Consider the following 18771-nt stretch of genomic DNA (forward strand, 5'->3'; position numbering starts at 1 on the left):
TACCTGTTCCGATAAGAGCTGGACTAGTTCCCACGCAGTAGCTGCACTGTCGTGATGTCTGCGAACGACGTCTCCCTCAGGCAGCTCCTGGACATGGTGAGTTCCCCGCATCGCTTCAAGCTGACATCAGGGCATCCCCCGCGGCCGAGCTCTGGCAGCTCTGAACCGCTCCAAAGGCGATGCCATGGCCGCTGCCGTGAGTAACTGCCAGCCTTTGTTCTTGCCGGCCGGCCGGACTCGCTCAGGACGAGGTCCCACTGGGGCAGAACCGGCATCTCCAAGGGCGAACATTGAACTTTCCCTGACATCCAGGAACGCGTCTTCAGTGGCGAATTCGACGATATCGCCTCTGACGACGAGGGCGACCCGGTGACTACCAATCCGCAGAGCGGGCTCCCCGTGAGCTGAGGAGGACTGCATGAACTGACAGCAGACTCCCGACTCTACCAGTCAAGGAGATCACTCGGAGGGAGATGTATCCATGCTCTCTGACGGAGACGAGGACGTCATGAGCGAGAACGACAATGAGGGGTTTGAGCTCGATGGTGCGTGAGGAGAGGCTGATCAGAAACGAACATCGAGCTGACGGCTAGACTTCATGGACGAGGATGGCGCAGCAGCTTGTTTGGATCCGTATGCCAACGTGTTCTTTTCCAAGGAACGCACGGAGACTTTGCTCGAGCCCGCCCTCAAGTCGATCTTCGCGCAGATCCCCATCCCTAACGGCGAGGACAACGCGGGACAGACAATGCGGGTCCGCGTTCTTAGTCGTGGCGAGTGGATGAGTGGCTGTCCCGAAGGAAGTGAGCACTTGCCCTCGAATCGCTACATAGCTAATTGGACAGACGAGCAGAGTTTCTTGTTCCAGCTGTACGAGAAGCTTACGTCTGGCAAGTTCGCCTGCCCTAACAGCTGCGGGCACGAGTTTGACCGCGCTCCGGAGGACTTCTTCGCTCTGCTTGTGAGTTTCCGTCTTGCGAGGGCGTACTGACTGCTTTCAGCCCGACTTCCCTGCCTACGTCTCGCACCTCGAGCGGCACATTCAACGCAAGTGCCCCAAGTGCAACATCAAGGTGTGCTCGGCATGCGAGGATCCTGTCCGCGAGCCTTCCCCTGAGAAGGGAGGGTCGCCCGACGGAAAGGAGTCCAAGGCTCTGTTCCACTGTCCTACCATTCAAGGCGCTATCCTCGGCGTCGCCCTCCACATGATTGAGCAGGAATTCGGCAGCCAGCTTCGTATCGAGAAGCCAACGGGAGTGCCTCCGGCTAAGAAAAGGAAGACGAGCGCTTTAGGGAAACTCCTGAACACCATGCAAGGCGGCGACGATGACTCCTCCGATAGCGACGGAGGTTACGGCTTCGGAGGGTTCGGCGGACGTGGCCAGGCTGCCCCGAAGGGTACTGGATACAGCGGCGCCGCGCACGAAGATGTGAGTACAGCTTCTGTGGCGAAAACATTCAATAAAGCTGATAAGACAGCGCTCTGGCGAGATCGCTGCCGAGAAGTCGCAGTTCCTCAAGGACCAGACGACCGCCAAGCTTCTGTCCCAGGTCCGCGCGTATCTTCCTGCCGTGAAGCGCGGGCACACGACTGACCTTCTGGTGCACCCAACCGCTCTGGCCCACCTCCGCCGTCGCAGCTCCTTTGTTAGCGACCTTCTTCGCAACGACTCTCTCATGGACATGTCGAACCGCGCCGAGATCTACCATGCGCTGTTCGACTGGCTCGAGGTGGTCTCCAGTCACGAGGTCCTCGCCAGCATGCTGGCTATGCCTCAGATGCGTGCTGTCAAGGCCGTTCCCGGACCTGATGATGACACAGTCGAGGTCACGTATGAGGGAGCCCCAAGTCCCCGCGAGTTGCTCGAGACCGTCGTTATCCAGGCCACCGCGGCGCTGAAGGGCCTCTCGTCCACGTCCGCCCCCGAAGCGTCCGACCCCGACAGTGATGAGCTCGACCCTCTCCAGCAGTCGCTCGCCGAAGCTCAGAAGAGGAAGGAGAAGCAGAGGGAGAACGCAGTGACTGCTGCGGGTACCCAGAACGCGATGCTGACTGCTTTCTGGTAAGTTGATGCATCAATGAAGCTGACGCCAGTGATCGCATTCTGGATGCGCGCACTGAGATCGACCGTCTACTCGTCGCGACCAAGGGCCGCGCGTTCGTTAATCGCATGCTCGAGTCTCTCCCTCGCCTGTATGAGACGGAGGAAGACCAGCCCAAGATCGAGACGTCTGCTACTGATGAGACGACTATGAAAGTTTGTGAGTGTAGCTGACTTTTAGCCAATGGCTCGATGTAGCTAACCGCGCAGACGAGGAGTGGGCGCAGAGAGTGCGCTTCCGCTACTGCGACCTGCACGACCCCGGAGACCCGTCCAAGATCAAGTACGCGCATGCGTACAATAACAATATTCAGACGCTCGTGGGAACGGTAAGCTACTGAAAGCATCTGCAGCCAGCTTACATCAGGACGCCCCCAAGCGCTCGCTCGCGATTGCGAAGGAGCTCGCAATTCTGACGACTAGCCTTCCCGCCGCATGGGGATCGACCATCTTCATCCGTGTCGACGACGCACGCGTTGACTGCATCAAGGCTATGATTATCGGCCCCGAGGGCACGCCGTACGAGAACGGGTGTTTCCTGTTTGACATCTTCCTGCCGCTCGACTACAACCACTCGTGCCCGCTCGTCAAGTCGATGACGACCAACGGCGGCAAGTACCGCTACAACCCTAACTTGTATGCGGACGGCAAAGTGTGCCTCTCGCTGCTGGGCACTTGGAGCGGTCCTGGGTGGATCTCGGGCAAGTCGACGCTGCTGCAGGTGCTCATCTCGATCCAGAGTCTCATCTTCTGTGATGAGCCATACCTGAACGAGCCAGGGTGGGCCAACCAGGCGGGCGTGAGTTGCATTAATGTAAGCAAAACTAACCGCAGACCGCCTCGAGCAAGGCATACTCGGCCAATGTTCGCCGCATGGTACTTGTGGACGCGATGGCGAACAACCTGAAGAACCCACACTTCCCATTCGAGAACGAGGTCAAGACGCACTTCCGCCTCAAGGCCAAGGCGATCCGCGCTCAGCTCGACCGCTGGAAGGCCGAGGACGACGGCAAGGCGACGAACCGCGACTACTTTGGCGTCTCACCGCCTAACACGTCGTCAGGCGCTTCATCGTCGCAGACTCCATTCGATGTGGCTGCGAAGCATTTGCGTTCGCTGCTCGACGAGCTTGACCCGGTGGCGCCATCGATGGTCGACAGTGCCACTCCATCGGCCTCAGCGGGCCCATCAACGTCCAAGGCGAAGAAGACCAAGGCCAAGTCGGGCGCCAAGGGAACGCGTTCCTCCAGCCGCCTCAAAGCTAAAAAGTGAAGTTCAGTGAAGTTCAGTGAAGTTCGTGTGTATCCTTTGTATGTAACATAATGCAATGTGTATTACAAGTGTGTAAGTGTGGGGGACTGGAACGCGATTGCGAGTCGTTGACTAGTATATCGAGCGAAAGGACCAGTATGCAGGGCCGATTAAGCCGACAGGTGTGTGTTCGGCGATCGGCGAAGTCAGATCGGTGACTCGGCCAGTATCGTTCTCTGAAATTCGAGTCCCGGCAGTGACCTCATTCTCGACCACTCACTTCACCACACAGGCTCTGCACTGCCATGTTGAGCCGCCTACACCACCTCCGTCTTCCGCCACGGGCCCTCTCCCGAGTGAGAGGGTACGCCAGCAGCAGCGACCCGATCAAGGTCGCCGTCATCGGCTCGGGCCCGTCTGGGTTCTACACGGCCAGCAGACTGCTGCAGCTTCTTCCTGCCGACTCGCCGTTGGGCAGTCGTCTCAGTGTCGACATGTACGAGCGCTTACCGACACCGTACGGACTGTCGCGCTATGGTGTCGCTCCGGACCACCCAGAGGTCAAGGTGCGTCCGATTGCTGGAGGACACCCCGTTGCTGGACTCTGTTCCAGGCGACTTCCTGCTCGCCTGCACTTTCCGCTCACAAGCTCGTCGCTAACGAACAGAACTGCCAGCACAAGTTTGACGAAATGACCCAAGACCCCCGCTTCACCTTCCTCGGCAACGTCTGCATCGGAGACGGCAACCCCGACCACTCCTCATCGTCTCCTCCCGCGGGCTCATCAGCAGGCACCGTCCCCCACATCCCGACCTACACCTACCCCTCGGCCGTGCACCTCCCCCTCGCCTCGCTGAAGCCGTACTACAACGTTCTCATCCTGTCCTACGGCGCTTCGCTCTCCAACCCGCTCGGTATCCCGGGAACGGACCTGGGCAATGTCTTCCCCGCCCTCGCTTTCGTGAGCTGGTACAACGGCCACCCGGCGTACGCCGATCTGCCCATCGACTTGTCGAACATCAAATCAGTAGATGTCGTGGGACAAGGTAACGTCGCACTGGACGTTGGCCGTATGCTCCTGCAGCCCGTCTCGGTGCTGGAGAAGAGCGACATCCCGCAGTCCGTCATCGACACGCTGGCGAAGAAGGCCGTCGACGACGTGCGTATCGTCGGACGCAGAGGTCCCGCTCAGGTCGCATTCACGACCAAGGAGTTGCGGGAAATGACCAAGCTGCCCGGGATCAACTATCCGGGACTGCCCCCCGACTTGCAAGCTGCGGCCAAGGAGGCGACCAAGGGCGACAGAATGCGCACCCGTCAACTGGGACTGATGGAGAAACCCCTCTCAGGCCCCGGGGGCCGGTTTGCGTTCGAATTCCTGCGCTCGCCGATCCGCTTCAACCCCTCCTCCTCCAACTCGGGTGTGGTGGGAAGTGTCGAGTGGGGCGAAAACGAGCTCGTCGACGGCGGGCGCAAGGCCAAGTCCACTGGCCGGAGCGAGACGAGGGACACAGACATGGTGATCGAGAGCGTGGGGTACAAGTCTGAGCCTATTTCCGACTTCCTCCCACACGCGACGGGCAAGATTGTCAACGACGCGGGGCGAGTTCGCACCGAGTCTGGGCTCGTGCCACGAGTGTATACGACGGGATGGGTCGCGCGCGGCCCCGTCGGCGTCATTGCCAGCACGATGCAGGACGCCTACGCCGTGGCGGACAACATTATCGATGACCTGTCCTCTTCTGGACGGCAGAAGGGAGAGGGCGAGCGGTGGTTGCCTGATGTTGCGGAGGGGGGTCGGCCTGATGAGGTCGAGAGGGGTCTCAAGGAGGGCAAGGTCATTGATGTGGAGAGATGGGGACGGGTAGACAAAGCGGAGAGGGAATTGGGGAAGAAGACGGGGAGGGAGGAGAGGGAGAAGTTTAGGACGGTTGAGGAGATGCTCGCGGCCGCCAACTAGAGGGCAGATAGCATTGGCATGCACATTCATTGATCATCACTCTTTTCTCATCACTGCCTATCGGACTGAGCACCCTCGACCGCGAGCAAGCTCGCTCCTCACCTCGCCACTCTCACGCGCTTCGCTCGCTCGCGCTAGCGTAATCAAATGCATATGTCCATCAAGTCTTGGCTGTAAGCCTGGGGTTGGGAAGGATCGTGAATCATTGAGGCTGGTGAGCCCGACGAGTCGGGCGGGGGCTATGAATGTAGGAGGGGTACAGGTGAGGGCGGGGAGTCCAATGTACTCGGCGCCCTCAAAGTCCATGGGCGGAAGTCAAGCGCGCAGCTCACGCACCCTCGACACCATCGGCGTCTCGGCGCGGACAGCTTACTGCGTTGCGACGTAGCCACGGTGCCTCGCCTGAGACATCTGCGGCTGCGAGCCCGAAGCCTGCGCGAGCTGGTCGTGGAGGAGAATCTCCGAGTCCTCGGACAGAGCGCCCGTGCTCTCGCGACGGATGTTGGGGGGCAGGAGGCCGTTGGGGCCCTCGTACAGAGACGCGCGCGCACCCTCGGGCGTCGTACCCGCCGGCAGGCTTAAGAGCGAGTTCTTGGCGTGGCTCATGCTCATGATCGACTGGCGATAGGCGATCTGCTCGTTGTAGTAGTTTTCGAGCTTGATCTGGTTCTCCTCACGAGCCTTGCGGTGGAGCAGCCAGAGACCGGCCATGACGCCCGCAATGACAATGACGATCGCAAGACCAATGACGACGTACACCCACGGCTGGGGCTTGAGGGGTTCATCGGCCGCCTTGCCGCAGAGCTTGTGACCCTTGCCGTCGTCCTGGCAGTTGTACGACATGCACTCCTTGGGCGCACCGCAGGGCTCGTGTCGCTTCTTCTTCGGGTTGCACTGCAGCGTCGTGCCGTCGCAGTAGTAGTTCTTGGCGCAGTTGTCGCGCGACACAACGTAGGAGAACTGGGTTCCGTCGTCCGCCGTCGAAATGTACTGCGTGTTCTCGACAATGCACGTCTCGCCCGCGGTAACATTGGCGTGGTAGCACTGGAAGTTAAGACAAATAGAGCCGTTCACGTTCAGGTACGTCGCCAGTCCCTCGCGGTGCTCCGGCGGCTGGCACTGCTCGTCGCGATCCTTCTGGCACGGCCCGCCCGGCGGAGACTGCGGCATGCAGTGGTCTCCCTCGTCGGGGCAGAACTCGCCGTCGCGGCAGAGCGGGGGAAGGTCATCGAAGCGGACGCCAGAGTATCCGATCGGGTACTGTAGGTCAGCTTGCAGTAACAAATCCGAGCTGATCGCAACTCACAATGTCCTGACGGCATCCACGGTAGGCGCAAGTTCCGTTCTTGTCGCAGTAAAGGTTGGCGGCACAGTCGGTCACCAGGTTCCAGGTGGACTGGTCGAGATGGTTTTTTCCGAGGCTGGATTGTCAGCATCGCATCGTCTGTGTGTGACATTGAGAAACCCGTGACTTACTCGCACTGTTCACCCCATTGACCTTTGACGATGGCACCCCAGGCCGAGGTTGCGGCGAGGGCGGCGAAGAAGAGCTGACGACGCGGGAGCACCATGGTGGGGAGTGCTGGCCGTGTGGAAGCGTGTGTTGATGAGAAGAAGGGGTAGAAGAAAGATGGGAGGAAGGACGAGAGACGAAGGAAGACGAGAAACGGAGTACGCAAGGTTGGTGGTCGATCCCAGTGGTGGGTCTGCTGCTAGTTGTCAAGGCTGGCGCCTGAAGGCTTGGGTGTGATCAGAATAGGAGCACTGTGGGAGGGCACTTTGAGCGCGAACGACAGGGTGGTGCTTGATTAAGGAGCACTCTGGCGTGAGCCCTGAGGCCACACCGCAGTGGTGATAGACAGTCGTTCCTGTCGTTCCCAGGGGCGCGCCCTCAAACTGTACAGCCTGCAAAAGTCTCGATTCACCGCAGCAGATCCTCACGATCCACGTGGGAACTCAAAACGGACGCCCAAGCCTGGCAGCCATCCCGGAGGGCGGAATCAATTTTTTTGTTTACGCGCAGCTTTCATCGCAGTGGCATCGGCATCGGTGACTTCTGCGCGGCTGCTCACTACCTGCTGCGATGGACATGGCCGCGGCATGGATTACTGTGTCAAGGACTACTCGGATCCATCTAACACAGGATGTTCCTTTTGTCCCACGGGACTTGCGTGCTTCACACAGATCATGCAAACACTGTACGCAGGTACACAGCCTACATACCTAGCATGTGACCGGGGAACGCCCCGAGTGGCAAGTGCAGACGAACAAGACTTGGAACGGACCCCGCGATCACCCGTAAAGAGCTTTGGAGAGCGGCGGCGGTGGAGGCCGTGCGAGGTACGAATTTCGAAAAAGGTCCCGCTCTGCAGATGGAAGATGGGTGGCTACACGGGGCTACGCCTCCACCGGTGGGATCTTTGGTCGGCTGGCGCGGATTTGGCGCGCGGTTCGGGGAGTGGCCAAGCAGAAGTCAAGTTCTGCAGAGCATGACAAGTCAGACACACCCGGCTACCCAAGGCCAAGCCAACGCACATGGTCGCCCCCCCTTTGCAGAGTACATCCGCGCTCGTCGGTACTTCGGAGCTGGGGCTGACTGGCCTGCCCATCAACGCGCCAACCGCTAGCTGCCCTGCCCCCCCTTCTCCCCTTCCACCGATACCCCTGCGCGCAAACGCAGAACACCATCATCCCACCCCCCTTCCTCGTCACCACCATAACTCTCAACTAGCTCACCACCACCACCACCACACCACCACTCCTCACCACCATCCATCCATCCACCACTGTCCCCAATCCATCCATCCACCACAACCACCCATCACATCACCGCACCCCGCGCTGCATTAGCGACCAACAGCATACGGCTGGGCCGACACCCGTCCCCAGCCCATCATGCTGTCCTCACTGCTGAACAGCACCAACAGTGAGCCAACGCATGCGTCCAGCCCAGGTAGTGCTCGTCTGTCATCACCGGGCAAACAAAATTCCGTCCCCTGGTCGCCCCGTGCTTCCAAGTCTCCCGTCAAGCAGAGCGATGCCTCCTTGGACGCACACAGCCATGGCAAGAACGCCGGTCCTTCATCGGCGTCACCATCGACGCCCTCCCGTGCTGCGCTGGGCAATTTGATCCATGCGACCGACCAGGAACCACGTGCTACCCCGACTCCGAACGGCGACCATGCCACTAACAACCACCACTCGTCTCAAAGCACCAGTAACGACCACGGCAACAGCAGTAACACTCTGGAGGACGGCGACGTTACCATGGACGATGCGCCCGACGAGGATCTCGTTGAGCAGGCCATGCGCGACACGGCCGACATGTCCGACGAGGGAGAGGGCGAGGGGGAAGGCGATGAGGACGACGACGACGATGAGGATGACGACGACGATGACGAGGAAGACAGCGAGGACGATGGCGACGATAGTGACAGTTCTGTGAGTTGCCTCAACTTGCGCCCCAAGCTGACTGTGCAGGAGATCATCGTTGTTGACGGACCCAACGGAGAGGCTGTGGCGGATTCGTCGGCAGCTATCCGCGTCAAGTCGGAACCCGCCGACGGTGCCTCCGGCACTGCCGCCGACGGCGACAAGGTCAATGCTGATGAGGAAGGCGAGGTCGTGAACGTCTTGCAGCCTAAGAAGAAAGGCAAGCGTCGCGCTCGCTCAGAGTCCGAGGATGAGGACCTTCCTCCACCGCCACCGCCGATGCCGACCATCCGCCTCGAGGTGTCGATGAATACGGACGAGGACACGCTGGACTGGAACTTTGCCGAGCACGCGGCCGCCGCTGGTTACCACATCACGAATGCTTGGGGAGAAGACCCGTTGGCGCAGGGTGACGTCGTCATGGCTGAGGGCGCTGGCGATGAGACCCCCTTGCCTCCGGCGTCTGCGCCCCCCGACCTCATGGGACCTTTGCCTCCTGGCATGAACGCGGACGAGGCGCGCGAGATGGAGGAGATCGCTCGTCGTCTCGAGGAGAAGTATGACAAGCCGACGAAGAGGAAGGTGAGCTTCAGGGTCCCGTTGCTGTAACTCACCTCAGTCTCTGAAGAAGCGCCGCATGCGCGTTGAGTACGACTTAAGCGACCCGTTCATCGACGATTCGGACTTGCAGATCGATGCGCCGACGCACGTCGCTCGACCGAAGAAGGAAGGCTTCTTTGTGCACCTCGGCGCGCTCGAGCTCATGGAGGAGTCGCCCGTTAAGCGCAAGTACGCAAAGCCCAAGGCGCCGAAGAATGCCGGACTCGCGCCGCGCAAGAGTCTGTCGACCGCTGTGCGGGAAAAGCTGCTCGAGAAGGGACACACGCAACACGGCTCTGCGCACTCACCCATCCCGATCGACAGCGACGACGAGACGCCGCCAAGCATCCGCGTCATCAAGCGCTCGCCGTCGCCCGAGGCGACCGAGCTCGACCGCTATCCTGTCGACCGCACGCTGTACAAGAACGCGTCCCGCGAGCCCAAGTACCTCCCGCCGTTCGACGAGTTCCCGGACGATGTGCGCCACTACCTCATGTCTCTGCGCAGAGATAGCAGTAAGCGTAAGTTAACCGTCGCTCACCGAGAACTGACTTTCAGACGTGTGGGACCCGCATAACAAGGGCAAGTTCCCGGACCACCTGAAGGCTCCTTTGAAGCGTGCCGGCGAGGCTGCGTTCCAGCACGATCTGCTCTGCACGGTGGACAAGGAGGCGCAGGATAGTGGCTACGAGAAGTACCAGGAGAAGGCGTTCGTGACTGCGCTGTGCAGTATCCTGCCTTACAACCGCCTGACGCTCGGCAAGCTCGTTCTCAAGTTATGCTACCACGACTACTGGCGGTGGCTGCAGGCGAACGAGGTCGAGGGTCTGCGGCAGTGGAAGGAGATGCTGGATCCCGAGATCCCGGCCATGGTGCAGGCGTACGAGGACGCTGTCGAGGCGCACAAGAATGCGACCGAGGATGCGCCGCAGGAACTGATCGACGAGCTCCCCGAGGCGGGCAAGAAAGAGCGCGAGCCGCCCAAGAAGTTACCCTTCTTCTCCCCAGAGTTGAGGGAACTGTACCGCCAGCTCGTTGAGAACACGCAGGAGATGGTCGACATCAACAAGAAGATGGAGGAATGGGGACAGAAGATCGAGGGACAGTCGAGCGAGCTGAACATGAGGCGTGCGCTGTACAACAAGGTGAGTTGAGCGGAGCAGCCGACGCGTCATGACGAAGCTGCTCTCATCATGTCGAAAACAACCAGCTGACAGCAGATCGGCAAGCTCTACCCCGAGGGATACATGACGTCTCTCACCCTCTCGCGTCAATGTAAGTTAGGCCCGCGACGGTCCAAACTAACAACAGTCACCAACTTCAAGCGGCAGGCGCAGAGCAAGGCCGGCGCCGAGAACGGAGACAAGTAGTGGCTCACTCTTACTGTATGTACCATGTAGTGTACGCGTGCGAGGCACGCTGTGTGTTCAACTACGAGTGCAACCTAATGTCTAATACATGCGACTGCACCGCTAGGTGCAGTTCTGGTCACTGACTCATCGTTGCCAGACCAAGCGCAGAGAATAGAGGGACAATAGACAGAGTCCATCCATACTTTTACAACAAGACTACATACCTTGCTCACGGTGCCCAGCGTCGCTCGCCGCGCTCGCCTAGATACCTGGCACCATCCCCTCCGGTATAACCTGCAAGAACTGTACACGGGAGTACATGTTCCACCAATCCCACACATTCTGGGAGAACAGCTCCGGCTCCGTCGTCATGCTCAACAGGGTCAGAATGATCCGAAGCACCTTGCCGCGCATACACTCCCCATTACTGGCAAGGTACTCAATAGGTATACTCTCGAGCACGGCATAGCTCTTCCTCGCAACTTCCTCCCTCTCCTTCCTTGTATCGAGGGCGGGCACAATCGCCGCCCGGAAATCAAGCAGGCAGAATTCCGCGCAAAGTCCAGTAATCACAATATCCGCCTGGCGGATGGCATACTTGATTCGTTCGGCTTCGGAGGCCGAGGGAGAAGTAGAGGGTGAGGTTGGGCAGGGCAGGGCGGGGGGACAGTCTTGCAGGTCGACGCAGAGCTCTTCGGGCAGGTTCTGCAGGATCGAGCGGAGTCGGGCCTGCGCGCGTGCTATCCAGGCCAAGTGCGCTTCGGCGGCCGCTTGTCGCTCCGCGGCCTCGAGTTCGGCTTCTTCGCCCGTGAGCTCGTCCCCTGCTTCTCCTCTGTCGTCTCTGTTGTTTCCGTCGTTAAGTCCGTTGGCCCCCGTTCCGCTACTCGCCGCGCCTCCACTCGCTCCGCTCGCGCTCGCAGAGGCTGCGGGAGGCGCATCCCCAGGTACCGGGTTCGCCCAAGCCCTGTGCCGCGTGATGCACTGGCTAAGCACCTGGAAGATACGGCAAATGGCGCGAAAGCCTGCCATATGGCTCAATCTTCCCTCGGGCTGCTGCACGATCCCGTTGGGCGTGATGAACTCGTCGTCGACCTCGTCCGGCAATGGCGGCAGGCCCTCAAAGTCATTCAATATAAGTGCTCGTCCCGACATGGCATCCGTCTTGTCCTTGGTGTAGACGATCCAGAACACGCGCCGCGCGAGTTGGGCCAGAATGGGGTTCGGCCAGGAACGGTTAGAGCGGAGACGGAGACAGTCAATGTACCGCGTTATCTGGGAGACGAGGAGGTCGCATGGCCGTGCGAGGGACTGGGCCGTGACCCAGTCCAGCATACTGGCCGTCAACAACTCCAACAGCTCCACGTCCGCCTCCTCGCTCTCCTCATTCAGACCCGTGCCCACCGGTCGGGAGATGGGTTCCGAGGCGTCGCGCTCTCGACGGAGAGCGTCGTTGTGCGCGAGACACCGGTCGACCCAGCGTCCCAGGTCTTGGCGGGAGTATCCCGGCATCAGGGAGATGGGACACTGCGCAATCGTCCATGCCACAATGGCGCAGAGGAGGGCGCGGAAGACGGGCGAGCTCTTGTCCTTTCGCGCGAGGACGGATTGCGCAAAGCTCGGTTTGTGGATGACGGGCACGAGACAGTGTTGGTGCGTTAGGTAGAGGTTAAGGAAGAACGAGGCGTCTTCCCACGGCAGGATGCTGCTCAGTGATGGGATCGCAGAGGGAGAGGTAGAGTGCTGGTGCGCGCCGGAAGAGGAGGTGTGCGGCGATCCGGAGCCCGCGGGCGAAGGGAGAGGCCCACCAAGAGCGTCAAACGGGGCGTGTAGAGGTAGTGGGGGGATGAGGTCGAGGAGGCCAAGATCACCGAGTGGGACCGAGGGGTCCTCGCATGTCAGTCGGGCAGAACCGAAGAGGCTCGCGGGCGTCGGTCCTGCTATCGGTGTCGCGCTCGGTATTGTCGCGGCAGTCAGACCGGGCACGGTCGTCGCGGCTGCGGCAGTAACAGCTGGCACGGCGGGAGCAGCAGGCGAAGCCCGCGCCGACGGCAAAGGTGTCTTCTTCTTTGTAGATCCCAGCGGCCGGCCGGGCTTCTTGTGTACGTATGTGAAGGTGCAGTCTTTATCCTGCTTCAGACATGCTCGACATCGGTCCGTGATCTCGGACGGCGTGCATTTCACCTGCTGTCAGCGCTCCACGGTCGTGCGTCCATCGCCGCTGGCGCAAGCATCGCCTGTCCCCAACGACAGCCCGAGCTCGACTGGCCGGGTCCGAGACCGCTATCGATGCCGCGAGGCCGCTTGTGAGCAGAAATCTCAGTCGATGGACAACAACAACGGAAACCCTCCGAGGTCCGCCGCCCACCTTCGACTTCACGCTCATCCACCAGTAAGCCAAGGTGGACTCACCTTTCTGGCGCGACAGCGGTCGCATGACGGCGCCGCCGCAGCGGACGCCGAAGCCGAGACGGAGGTCGACGGCGGCATGGAGAGCCTCCGTACTTATGAGGAATGGATTTGAGATGAGTGGTGGGAGGTGCGGAGGGTTAAAAAACCGGCCGAGGGGATGGCTAGCTCGGAAGTGGCCGAGAGTCGCCGAGTTGGGCCCGCGGCATCGGGCCGGATCCCGGAACCAAGATGTCACTCTAGATGCAGCGTGTGGCAACAGTTCTGCATGCTGGCTACGATCGGAAGAACTGCTCTCGCAATGAGATGTGTACAAGGGCTCCTCACTCCTCACTGTAAGAAGAGCTGTCCTTGCAGAATCATGCACATTGCCCTTGAGGAGACCACAAACGACGAAGGACAATTGCCAGTTGGCATCACGCGTGGAACCTCCTTCATACCAAGTGCGGGTTGGCCCTACTCTACAATCTGAGCAGAGCTCACAGGCATCCTTGTGTCTCGGAAGTTTGCCACCTCCGAGATCTTTGTCTCCTCTGGTAATGCCGCCTCCAAGGACTTCCGCGCCTTCTCATCCTCTAGGGTATCGTCTGCCAGCAACTTGACGTAGGCCTCGGCTTCCTCGATCTCTGGCTCGGGCTCCCAGTCCACAGGCTCCCTAAGGTCTCGACCAACGTGCCACACAATCTCCATCGCCAACCTCGTCCCCGCGAGCCACACGCAAACCCACGAAAACACCAGCGAGGTCACTCGCCCCACCTCAGGAATCTTAGCAAGGGGACCCCAAGTTACCTCTGTCTGCATCCAAGCTTGCGCCGCCTTCCATCCCCCGTATAGCAACGCACCCTGCGCCGCCCAAGTCTTCCATGCTGCTGCCTTCTTCTCGGGGTCGGACACGGCAATCGCGACGTCGATGTTCGCCGCGAGGGTGAGGGCTGCACTCCGCGCGGCTAGCTTCGTGACTGCTTCCAGGGCCTCGAGTACTTGCTGCGCTGCTAGGACCGTAGCTTCATTGGAAGTTGAATTGAGAGCTCTGAGCTTTTCGATACGGCTGACTGCCCGGACAGCAGCGCCCTGAGCAGCCAGAGACGTGTAGACGTATACCAGCAGGGCGCCCATGTTGACATGATATAGTGTCCATGTCGTTGCGACGCAGACGTAGGGAGCGATCGCGCGGAGCATGCGCCAGGTCTGTCGCGGCGGGTAGCTCACGAACCAGATTACGGCTAGGGCGGCCAGGAGCTGCCAGTGAAAGAATGACAGAATGGGTTGGAAAGGACGAAGCTGTCTGGGTAGCTGGGGCGGCATGGCGAGGTCAAGGACGAGTCGCCGAGGGGGGCGGAGAGTAGATTGTGCATGTCGGAAACCAGATCCATGATAGCGACGAAGCCAACGGGACAGATAAGAGCACACACGCAAGCCTCGACGTCAGAAGAGGGGGCACAGACATGTGCTGCGAAGGACACTGTTGATGGGCACGGATGGCGTGGCCGTGCGCCCCTCGCTGTCATCGTCGCCAAGTGGCACTTGTCTCAGTTTTCACAAACTGCACATCAGTCATTGAACGTGACAGTCAGTATTGCGACTATGGGTTGCTCAGAGGCCCGGAGTGCGTGAAATTGTTGTCGTAGCTAAGATGAAGCAACGTTGTTTGGTCAGCCTCCAATGTGGCGGGCTCCACATACTCCTTGGACTGGACGGAAGGCGAGTTTCGAAAGCGCAGTGTTCAGAAGGAGGGCTATGCAAGACAAGGACAAGTATCGAGTGTTCAGACAAGTATCGAGGGACCAATATCGAGGGACTCCGAAGTCTGTCGGCGTAGTCTTCTCGAGTGTAGCTCGACGTGCGACTTAACGGCAGAACTGAGGAATGCATGTCTTGGGTGTAGCTTATCGCATGGCAGTTGGAGGCTTGAGCTGCAGACCCGTGACTGGCGACAACCACGCTAGTGGAGGGTGGGGTCACCGAGAAGGTGTGGGTGAGTCGCACGAGGGTACACGGAGACGACCGAGGATAGAGTCTTCGGCCAATAGCACGGACAAAGGTGTTGCCGACTAAGATCGTCACGAGGTCTGGACGTCGTTAGTCTGCGGGAGGTCCTAACGATGTAAAAGCGGCAAATGGTAAGGGCGGAAAGGAGTAGCGGCGCAGACGCTGCGCAAGTTTCGGGTCACTCCGCCGCAGATGGTCTCTCTCGACGATCAGGCTGATTTCGCAGCATCTCCGTCCACGGGTAGGAAGGTCAAGACGCTTCTCGCTCACTGATTGCGATGTGCGTGCAGAAGATGCAGAAGACTCGCGTGTTTACAGTCGCGATTTCGGGAACCGGGTAGCAGTGTTTCTCGGTCAGACGTGCGCTGGAGATCATGGGACCCGCGGCCATGGCAATCCCTAGACGCCACCAGGGGCCGCGTCAACAACACCTCTTCAACGGCCTCCCGTTATGAGAGCAGAATAGTGTCAGAAACTATGTCAGCAGGCAATTGCATCTGTCGACGATAGCATCAGCAGCAACGCTCGACACGAAGTGGGCGACAACGACGCAAGCCGAGTAGGCACTGTGGTGCGGCAAGCCGGTGCCACGGGGCCCGACGGCCCCGCCCCTTGGCAGTCTCCACACTAAGTCATGGGAGCCGGTGTCCTTCGGCCCCAGGTATACCAACGGCATTCCAATCCGGATGCCGCGCTTTTATAGCGAGTCGAGCGTCGTCTGCAGTCCCGTTCAGCACGCAGATGGAGCACATGGAGAATCATCATGACGAGGTTGCAGTACGCGCAGCGGTTAAGTGGTAAGTGGCTAGGAATAGTCGGCTCCGTCGGTAAGCACACGACAATGCCGCTCCGGGCTTAATGACCCCTTAGGATCAAGGATCTTCGCCAGTCAGAAGCCTGTCATAAGGGCCAGCACGCGCTGTCGTGAGCTGTCATCCCTCCTTACATCATGTTAAACGAAGCTAATTTGGGCACGGCGGCGAGGTCCACTTTCTGGGCAAACAGGAAATACGGTTGAAAGAATTGCAGGAATGTGGTGCGGGACGCGCGTGTCCGCCGCTATACTCCGCCGGAAATGCCGACGTCCAGTCGCACAAATGCCCGTCGAGGGCTGAGTGCCTTTCCGGTGCCGGAGGACCCACATGATGGGACCTGGGTCAGCCGTGCAAGGTCTCGTGAGCAGCCTCCAGTGCGCAATGCGAGGAGCGCAGCGCATGGCGACGGCAGAGAGGTCACACAAGAGAGAACGCCTCCACAGTATCGGCATTCCACGGTATGTTGGGCGTTCTAATTTGGGCCCCAGTAGTTGTTCGGCTCTTGCCGTCGTCGACTAACACCTCTCGTTTTGTCCTGTTCCGTTCGACGTCTCTCCACAGGGCTGGCCTTAAATGAATCTCGCAAAGATCTGTGCGTCTGTGCATGTCGGTCAAAAACTTGCCGTGCAGATACCGAAGCCGATTCGTGGGCTCGGCATTCACATCGAACAGCGATGCAATAGACGCACAGGATGCGCACTTGCCCGCGTACCTTCGGCGACCTCTCCACCCCGGCCACTCGGGCAGCGTCATCTGTGGGGCAACACAGGGAGAAGGCTAGCGCCGCGCGGGGTGCGGTCCAGACGCGCAGATCCTCCCTGCCTGCTGCGGGGACGGTTCGTCCTCAAGGTGGGCGGTTTGCTGTCAGGTAGACGAATAAGAAAAGCATAGGTGTGCAAGAGTATAAAGTGTCGTCACGCCTGATGCCTATGAACTCACGCCTGCTCCGTCCCAGCCTTTAGTTAGCAACACCTACACCATCGACATGGCTCACCAGCGTGGACACCGTGAACCGGGAGACCTTGAAGGTGAGTCTTTATATACAGGAGGCGCGATGTTGTCGGCTTCATTGCACGCTCGGCCGGTCAGGCCGTCGCGGCGGAGGGCGAGTCCATAAAAAGAACTCCTCTCCTTTAGCTCCATACGGCCGTACTCTTGCGGCCGCCCATGACCAAACACTGTATTGAACGATCACACCTGACATACCAGTCGGCGTCAACGACGTCTTCCTTACCCACCCCAAGCCGCACCTGCCTGAGCGGCCGCCGCCTCCCCGCTGGCTCACGACATGGGAGGCCCGCCGCCCTAAGTGGCTACAGGAGATGGTCGGCGAGACGATGTAAGTTGGCACCACATGTGTCCATGTGACGACACTGACATTCCTTAAGTGGTGTCTTCTTCTATACCTGGTTCGGCTTTGGCGCCACCGCGGCAATGATTACGACTGAAGCCTCTAACGCCGGAGGAACTTTGTTGACCGTCGCCATGTGCTACGGTGTCGGGTGAGTAGACCGCTCTGTATTTAAGAGATGGTGCCTGGAGAGGTCGGTCGGACCGAACCACTGCCACGGCCGTCGATGCTTCGGTCGAGCGTGACTAACGAGCAGAATCGTTGTCGGTATTCTTGTTGCTGGTCCCAACTCTGGTGGCCACCTGCACCCTGCTTTTACCATCTCGTTCGCACTTTTCAAGGGCTTCCCCTGGCGCAAGGTGCCCCAGTACATCATCGCTCAAACGTTCGGTGCCTTCCTCGGAGGGTTGATCGTATATGGCCAATACCAGCCGCAGTTCACGCAAATGACGGCCAAGCTGATCGCCGCTGGCAAGGAGGCAATGGTGTACAGCTCCGCTGGTCCATCCGGCGCGCTGGCGATCTACCCTCCCCACTTCAGCAGCATGGGCTTCGTCTTCCTGAACGAAATCTTCACGAGCGCCGCTCTCGGCATCCTCGTCTTCCAGGTGCTCGACCCGAGCAACGTCTTCGTCACCCCGCCCATGGTCCCGATTTTCATCGCCCTCGGCTTCTTCGGCGCCGTCGCGTGCTACGCCGGCAACGGTATTGCGCTCAACACCGCCCGTGACCTCGGAGCTCGCTTCGCCGCCGCCTGCTTCTGGGGCACTGGTGTCTTCCCTGCCCGCATGACCGCCGAGGCAACATTCACCAACATTCTTGGAACGGCCATTGGCGCCGCAATCCAGACGTTCTGGCTCTCGGACTCAATCCGCCCGCCGACGGAGCACGCAATCCAGGCCCACGTCGCGATGGAGAAGGAGAAGGAGGCGCACCTCAACCGTATCCTTACTGCGCGCTCGACGGACACGCGCCAGGGCATGCTGTCTCGCGTCCTCACCGGCGGAAAGGTCTCCTCCAGTGGCGCCACCGTCGATCTCGAGAAGGCGTCGGAGTAAGCGCGCCCTCGAAGGGGAGAAACGGAAGAAGGGGAGTTCAGCGTTGCAAAAGCTAGCGTCAGAAGTTAATAGGTTTTGGTGTTTCTTCATGTCTTGTATCTGGGTGGGAAAAGATCTCAACCGTCGAATGTACTGCTCGATCGTTGCGCGATAAAACAGCACATATTCGTAGAAGAACCACGCAACGTGCGCGGAGTTACAGACTGGTATCAGCAAATCAATGCAGTCTTCAGCCTTAAAGAACAGCAGAGCATAGATAGTTCCCTGATAATTAGCAAGGCCGAGAGTGTGTTGGCAACATTGTAGACACTGTTGCTATCGCCTTCCTCGATGCCTGACAGGTTCAGGCACGGAAGGTTGATGAACGAGCGGAAGCAAATTGCGGTTTCGGCGGCCAGCGACTGACCGGCGCGGCTCACCTTGCATCAACAATCTCGAACTCGTGTTCACTGTCG

At 59.7% G+C, this 18771-nt stretch overlaps 6 protein-coding genes across 6 annotated transcripts; 4 read left to right on the forward strand and 2 right to left on the reverse strand.

The window, feature by feature from the left end:
* Positions 1-184: 184 nt before the first annotated feature.
* On the forward strand, positions 185-3374 carry A1Q1_02850 (uncharacterized protein; the record flags this gene model as incomplete). Its single annotated transcript, XM_014324079.1, has 11 exons — positions 185-196; positions 313-369; positions 431-545; positions 594-803; positions 846-961; positions 1002-1430; positions 1480-2032; positions 2086-2262; positions 2313-2431; positions 2482-2901; positions 2952-3374. The coding sequence occupies 11 exons, from the start codon at positions 185-187 to the stop codon at positions 3372-3374; spliced, it is 2631 nt and encodes an 876-aa protein (XP_014179554.1).
* A 284-nt stretch (positions 3375-3658) lies between these two features.
* Positions 3659-5313, forward strand: A1Q1_02851 (uncharacterized protein; the record flags this gene model as incomplete). Its single annotated transcript, XM_014324080.1, has 2 exons — positions 3659-3919; positions 3967-5313. 2 exons carry the CDS (start codon positions 3659-3661, stop codon positions 5311-5313), a joined length of 1608 nt encoding a protein of 535 aa, XP_014179555.1.
* A 369-nt stretch (positions 5314-5682) lies between these two features.
* A1Q1_02852 (uncharacterized protein) lies at positions 5683-6884 on the reverse strand (the record flags this gene model as incomplete). Its single annotated transcript, XM_014324081.1, has 3 exons — positions 5683-6573; positions 6620-6734; positions 6790-6884. 3 exons carry the CDS (start codon positions 6882-6884, stop codon positions 5683-5685), a joined length of 1101 nt encoding a protein of 366 aa, XP_014179556.1.
* Positions 6885-8208: 1324 nt separating this feature from the next.
* A1Q1_02853 (uncharacterized protein) lies at positions 8209-10715 on the forward strand (the record flags this gene model as incomplete). The annotated part of the gene is made up of 4 exons (XM_014324082.1): positions 8209-9327; positions 9374-9860; positions 9904-10490; positions 10563-10715. 4 exons carry the CDS (start codon positions 8209-8211, stop codon positions 10713-10715), a joined length of 2346 nt encoding a protein of 781 aa, XP_014179557.1.
* A 243-nt stretch (positions 10716-10958) lies between these two features.
* Positions 10959-14219, reverse strand: A1Q1_02854 (uncharacterized protein; the record flags this gene model as incomplete). Its single annotated transcript, XM_014324083.1, has 2 exons — positions 10959-12761; positions 13587-14219. The coding sequence occupies 2 exons, from the start codon at positions 14217-14219 to the stop codon at positions 10959-10961; spliced, it is 2436 nt and encodes an 811-aa protein (XP_014179558.1).
* A 2380-nt stretch (positions 14220-16599) lies between these two features.
* Positions 16600-18316, forward strand: A1Q1_02855 (uncharacterized protein; the record flags this gene model as incomplete). The annotated part of the gene is made up of 5 exons (XM_014324084.1): positions 16600-16775; positions 16817-16935; positions 17117-17246; positions 17296-17409; positions 17515-18316. 5 exons carry the CDS (start codon positions 16600-16602, stop codon positions 18314-18316), a joined length of 1341 nt encoding a protein of 446 aa, XP_014179559.1.
* Between the last annotated feature and the right edge of the window lie 455 nt (positions 18317-18771).

This window comes from Trichosporon asahii (genome assembly GCF_000293215.1).
Source record: "Trichosporon asahii var. asahii CBS 2479 unplaced genomic scaffold scaffold00051, whole genome shotgun sequence".
In the NCBI taxonomy this organism is placed as follows: Eukaryota; Fungi; Basidiomycota; class Tremellomycetes; order Trichosporonales; family Trichosporonaceae; genus Trichosporon; species Trichosporon asahii.